Source organism: Olea europaea, chromosome 2 (genome assembly GCF_002742605.1).
Source record: "Olea europaea var. sylvestris chromosome 2, O_europaea_v1, whole genome shotgun sequence".
Taxonomy (NCBI): Eukaryota; Viridiplantae; Streptophyta; class Magnoliopsida; order Lamiales; family Oleaceae; genus Olea; species Olea europaea.
In genome coordinates this window covers 16,626,488-16,632,394 of record NC_036238.1, presented here as the reverse complement: position 1 = coordinate 16,632,394, position 5,907 = coordinate 16,626,488, and the positions used below count along the sequence as shown (strand labels likewise).

General features: G+C 36.0%; 1 protein-coding gene across 1 annotated transcript; it reads right to left on the bottom strand.

The window, feature by feature from the left end:
* Nucleotides 1-2,814: 2,814 nt before the first annotated feature.
* LOC111412613 (putative F-box protein At3g52320) lies at nucleotides 2,815-5,193 on the bottom strand. The gene is made up of 2 exons (XM_023043552.1): nucleotides 3,383-5,193; nucleotides 2,815-3,144 (listed from the first exon to the last, which is right to left on the bottom strand). Exon 1 carries the CDS (start codon nucleotides 4,498-4,500, stop codon nucleotides 3,412-3,414), a length of 1,089 nt encoding a protein of 362 aa, XP_022899320.1. The 5' UTR covers nucleotides 4,501-5,193; the 3' UTR covers nucleotides 2,815-3,144; nucleotides 3,383-3,411.
* Between the last annotated feature and the right edge of the window lie 714 nt (nucleotides 5,194-5,907).

Sequence of the window (5,907 nt, the reverse complement as noted above, 5' to 3'; positions counted from 1 at the left end):
CAACTTTTGAAAATATGTCTAATTTTCCTTGTTTTTAAGAAAAATATTTTCCTTGGGGGAAGGTGGTTTTTATTTTCCTAAAAAAAAGGAAAATATTTTCTTTTTAGGTGATATTTTCCATATCAATCAAACACACTCTAACAGAAATAAACTTTCAAAGGTTGTAAAACAAACTAGTATAACTGTCTAACAAATTAAAGATAAACATAAATATTTCAAAAAGATTGTTTCTATCTTAATGCATATTCAGTTAACACCCCCCCTGCAAACTAATAATACTGATGGGCAGCAAACAGATCATCGGTTTGTGCCTTAAAAACTTGAACTGTAATGCTGTATGGCCCTTCGTGAATATGTCAGCAATTTGATCTGTTGTTGAAATATGACATACTTGAACATCCTTGTTCACGACTTTTTCTCTCACAAAATGATAATCTACTTCGATATACTTGGTCCAAGTATGAAATACAGGATTAGAGGCCAAAGCAATAGCACCTATGTTGTCACACCAAATCACTGGACATTTAGGAAGTGTAATTCCCAATTCTTGAAATAGCATACGTGTCCAATAGAGTTCAGCAGTTGCTAAAGCCAGTGATCTATATTTAGCTTCTGTACTTGAACGTGACACAACATTCTGCTTTTTAACACTCTACGAAACCAAATTTTTACCTAAAAATATTTTGTAACCATTGCTACTCCTTCAGTCATTAGGATTTCCTCCCCAGTCGGAGTCGCAGTATGCATTTAAATTGATTAAATGAGGTCAACCTTGTTAAGATACCATGTTAAGATTTGGGGTCCATCTTAATAAGGCCACCCATGTTAAGAGGAGTAACCCAAGATCTTTTTAAGTTGGTCAATATTTCGATTTTTAACCGATGTGGGATTTTTATCTTTTAACATGCCTCCGCAAGATGATGGCTTGTTTGAGCAGACCAATTTTGCAATCCGTTGCTTATTAACTGAGACTTATAATTGAATCGAATCGCTCGTTGGAGTTTAATGGACTCTGATACCATGAAAGAAAATAAAGAAACAAAGTGAATCTGAGTGGGTTTCTTTGATACCTTACTCAATGAAGAATATCTGTATTTATAGAGTTATACAATAACAGAAATTAACTTCCCAAGGTTGTAAAACAAACTAGTATAACTGTCTAACAAATTAAAGATAAACATAAATATTTCAAAAAGATTGTTTCTATCTTAATGCTTATTCAGTTAACACCTGGTAAGTACAGTGTCCTCGGATAGATTGTGTACAACCAGGTGGAGAATAGTAATCAGTATGGTTTAGATGCCAATGGGGTGAAAAGAGGGCGGAAGCGAATCACCAGTGGCCTGGAAGATATGGTGGTGGAGAGGCAACAACGAAGGATGATCAAGAATCGAGAGTCTGCTGCACGATCTAGAGCTAGGAAACAGGTATTCCATTTTCTTGTAGTGTTCAGCTTCAAGAGTTAAAACAATTTTACTGGATATTGGATTTGATTTTGATGATTTCATAAACCAGATAAAGCTTATGATTTGATCTTTGACAACTCTTAATTTACAATGTTGAAGTTGTTTTGGCAGGCTTACACTCGAACTCGAAGCAGAACTAGAACCGTTGAAAGCAGAGAATGCAGACCTAAAACAGACTGGTAATTATAGAAATATTTACCGATGTATACTTTCAGATATAAAATTCAGTCAATCTCAGATAATGTTCTTGGCTCGTCTTTAATTACCTAATAACACACTTCTTCTTGTTGGCACTTGGTGTTTGGAACATTCCTATATTCCTTTGACTTCTTCTTGTTGGCACTTGGTGTTTGGAACATTCCTATATTCCTTTGACTTCTTCTTGTTGGCACTTGGTGTTTGGAACATTCCTATATTCCTTTGACTTCTTCTTGTTGGCACTTGGTGTTTGGAACATTCCTATATTCCTTTGACTTCTTCTTGTTGGCACTTGGTGTTTGGAACATTCCTATATTCCTTTGACTTGAAACAGGCCAAACTAGAGAGGAAAAGAAAACAGCAGGTAAATCATGTTAAAGCTCAAATTCTATAGTTTGTTCCCTTACTGTAGTATGAATTCGTTACTATTCTACCATGGATTATCTCTACCGTATCAGTAGTTCACATGACCAAAATTGACTCCATTGTTCCCAAAGAACAGCGTCTACAATACCAACTAAAAATAATGTGCACCCCATGTTAGACATCGCAGAAATGTGTGGCAACATGCATTTTCGACATGTGTGGTACACAATATTAAACAGGATTCAAGAGTATTATGGAAGAATAAGAACTTAAAATCTTGTCTATTACTCATGAGTTCTATCCAGTTCTGCAAATTAAACATTCCTTTTATGCTTAACTAATGTAGAGTAACTCAGACTTCGATTATCTTTCTTGTGCTCCTGCGTTCTTTGGACACAGAGTACTTTGAGAAAGAAAGAATGAAGGTGCAGGCACAAACCAATGATCAGAAAACAAACGAGAAATTGAGAGTGATAAGACAAAGTCTGAGTTGCAATTATTGAAGCTGATGAGTGGTATTTAAATGTCATTTTTCGAGATCTGAGGAGGTGGGAAGTGAAAGCAAAATCAGTAATAGAGGATCTATTCTGATCTGAGCTTATAATTCAGTGATAGTAGCCTTCTAGCAGCAGTTGTAAACTCATTTACTTTTCTGTTAACCTATATAATTTGTATATGGACATGAGGTTTGAGACGTGTGTGCCTGCTGATTTTTTTTGCTGCAAATAATCATAAATACATGTTTTAAGTAAAATGCAGTGCATATTTTGTATTTATGAAGTCCAAAAATCTCTTCATTCATAGCATAAAATTGTATGAAACCCCAAGTTTTATTGAACGATACAATAACTGTATCATGATCACAGTTTTCTGCTGTCTCATTATACAAAGTGTTTTGCATACACAACATAAAAGATAAAAAAGAACAAGTCGGAAAATTGCCAAAAAAAGGAAGAAGAAAATAAAAAACCTAATACAAGCTTGTGAAAAAAATGGTATCTTACTACATGTATATCAAGATTTATATAATGGATTACACAGTGTCATATGGCTCTCTAAGATTAGCCAATTTAAAATACAATCAACGTTTTCATCTATTTTTTCCTCAACATCATATTATGTAATCCATTATGTATATTTTTTATGTACAAGTAGCAAATCCAAATATAAAAATAAAAATAAAAACTACAATTTATACCATTAGCAGAGCAAAATTCCAAGGACCCTCCTCCTACAGTGAAATGCAAAAGAAATATATATATATATATACTGGGTGATCCCTCTTACGACAATTCTGGACATGGGTGTGTTTGACATATCGTATTTGACAATATAACAAAGAAAATCTTAGCTCTATTATATGTTTTAATACTATCCAGTGCTATTCAAATCGACGTGTCATGAAGCGTAGAGGAATAAGACTATCATAGTAAAGACATGGCTTATTGAAATTTTCCATGGCTCTGCACTTTTCAATCCCTCTGTAAGTTTGATCCTTGACATTGTAAAAAATGAGCCCTCTTTGCTCCACGTGGATCAGTATTTCTTCGCATTGATTCTCACAAGGACCCAAAAACCTAACACTCGAGGGAAAGAGACTAATACTATGTTCCATTACCCAAATCTCCTTCTTCTCATCCTTCAGCAACCATATATCCAAGGTTGATGCTCGTGCTGAACACCCCACAAGACATAAACACCCCATAATCTTTGTATACACCAAGCTGCTGTACTTTTCAGAATTGCACACGGGATAGGAAATAATGCTAAATTCTTCGTTATCCAAGTCAAACGAGAGAATAGACTTGTCATTCCAAGAAGTAGATACCAATCCCCAGTAAATAGTCTTATTCACACAAAGAGGGTGACCATCAATCCAGGCCCTACAAGGATAATCGCCGAGTGTTCTCCAAGAGCCAGAGTCAACTCCCTCACCATGTTTAAAACTAAAGATTTCACACCCAATTTTTCCATCTCCAACGAAGGAATGGTACAACAAATGCACGATTTTGTACTCGCTCAACTTGGGAAGGTATCCAAATCCAACGTTATATAGACGAGCATTAGAAGGATAGGGGACACGAACAACTTGACGAATACTAGGATTGCAAACATAAATAGAGTACATGCAGCATATAATACTGAATGGATAGCAAGAAATGAATGTGTGAACATGTCCATCAAGTACATCCCTGAATTCATCTGTTACATTTCCCTCCATGTCCATAGAGGTCAATTCAACTGTGACTTTGCTTCCATTCATTTCCCCATTTGCATCCGAAATATATTTCCGGGTCAATAACAGAGGTTTTCGCTTAGACAATTCTGCGTGACGCACGATCAAATCCTTGTCAGTTAATAAATTGTACCATCGTTTTGAGACGCACCTGAACTTGCAGAGAACCTTAGCAGGAAGTCTTGCGAGTATTTCGATGATCAAATCACGAGGAAAATCATCGAAACCTTTCATTTTTCACAGCAGAACTGTTCCTTTTTCTTTGTTGATCTTCTGGTTTTTTATTGTAATCGACTGCAGAACCGACTCATGGAATACCTCAGCACTGGATTTCAGGTTTCTGCAGAGAAAGTCATTTGATGCTTCAAATTGATTAATCTGAAGCGAATATACCACACAATTACATCATCGCTGTTTAAATAAACAGCGTGTTAGAAGTGGTTGCCGTAGATTTTGAAGAAACAGCATGATGCTTCCTGAATATATGATTTAATATTTCAGAGCAGGTACACGCATGTGTATAGAATATATGAATTGCTAAAAGGGTAAATTGTTTGTGTCCTCTTTTTCCAATCTAACCATCAGTCAGACGAATTGGTCAAAACCAATCCCAACAAGAAAAGCTGAACCACTTGATTTAAAATACACATAAAAACGTGTTAATAATAAAGTTAATAAACACGTGTCTTCTTCACTTTCCTGACTCTTGAATCAGCAGAAAAACATTCAAATATACATCAGAGCAACTCCAACATGCTTCAACATCCATTACCATGCCTCCAACCAAAGGTAATCAACAGAACTAAGAGATAACCCCAAAATATAGAAATTACATTATTCAATCAGCCCCGCTACAGTGACAGAGATGGGGACAGGGGTTGAGGTGACATCACCTCAGCCCCAGATCTGAAATTCATTTTTTTCTTTTTTTTTTTTTTTTTTTTTTTTTTGGCTATTCAGATCAATGGCCGAGGTGCAAACACCTCGGCTTCTGTCACCAGGGCCTGTCACTTGGCCCTGGCCAAGTAGAATAATTCTTATTCAATATATGAAGGCATGGCTTAAGCAGTCTTATTACCCAAACTCAGCATGGAGAAAAAATGGACCGTACCAGCAACCTTTTAAAATATAATACTTAGTATACTACGTGATAAAAATATGATCCCCTGTTCAATAAACATATGGCAATCATATATCCTCTGTGAAGTATGCCAACACTTTAAATAAAAGCACAATTTAAAAGGGTAACGGGACATAGGATGGGTACAGGAATTAGAAAATTGATACAGTTTGAATAAGTCGAAACAGGACTTTGTTCTGTCCCTCAAAAGTGAAAATTAGTACTACTACTTAAACAGTCAACACGAAGCTAATGTACATGCTGAAAATCACATCAAGAATATCCCAATTTTGTCGGACTCGAGCACACCCCAGCTTCCAAAGTAATTCAGACCATATTTCAGCCACATGTACTGCAAATTATGACATTAGTTGAACCATTTGGACGCGGACCTTAGGCAGACACGGATCCCAGCTGCACCTGAAGTTGCAATCTATTCTTGATTGCTCATTGACTGCATCTAGGTAGGTATTGGGAGAGATGAAATAAAAATTTAGCATGAAGAATTGGTCTACACCCCC

Bases quoted from the DNA above. Each gene is read 5' to 3' on its own strand.
- LOC111412613 (XM_023043552.1), bottom strand. From the start codon at position 4,500: ATGAAAGGTTTCGATGATTTTCCTCGTGATTTGATCATCGAAATACTC.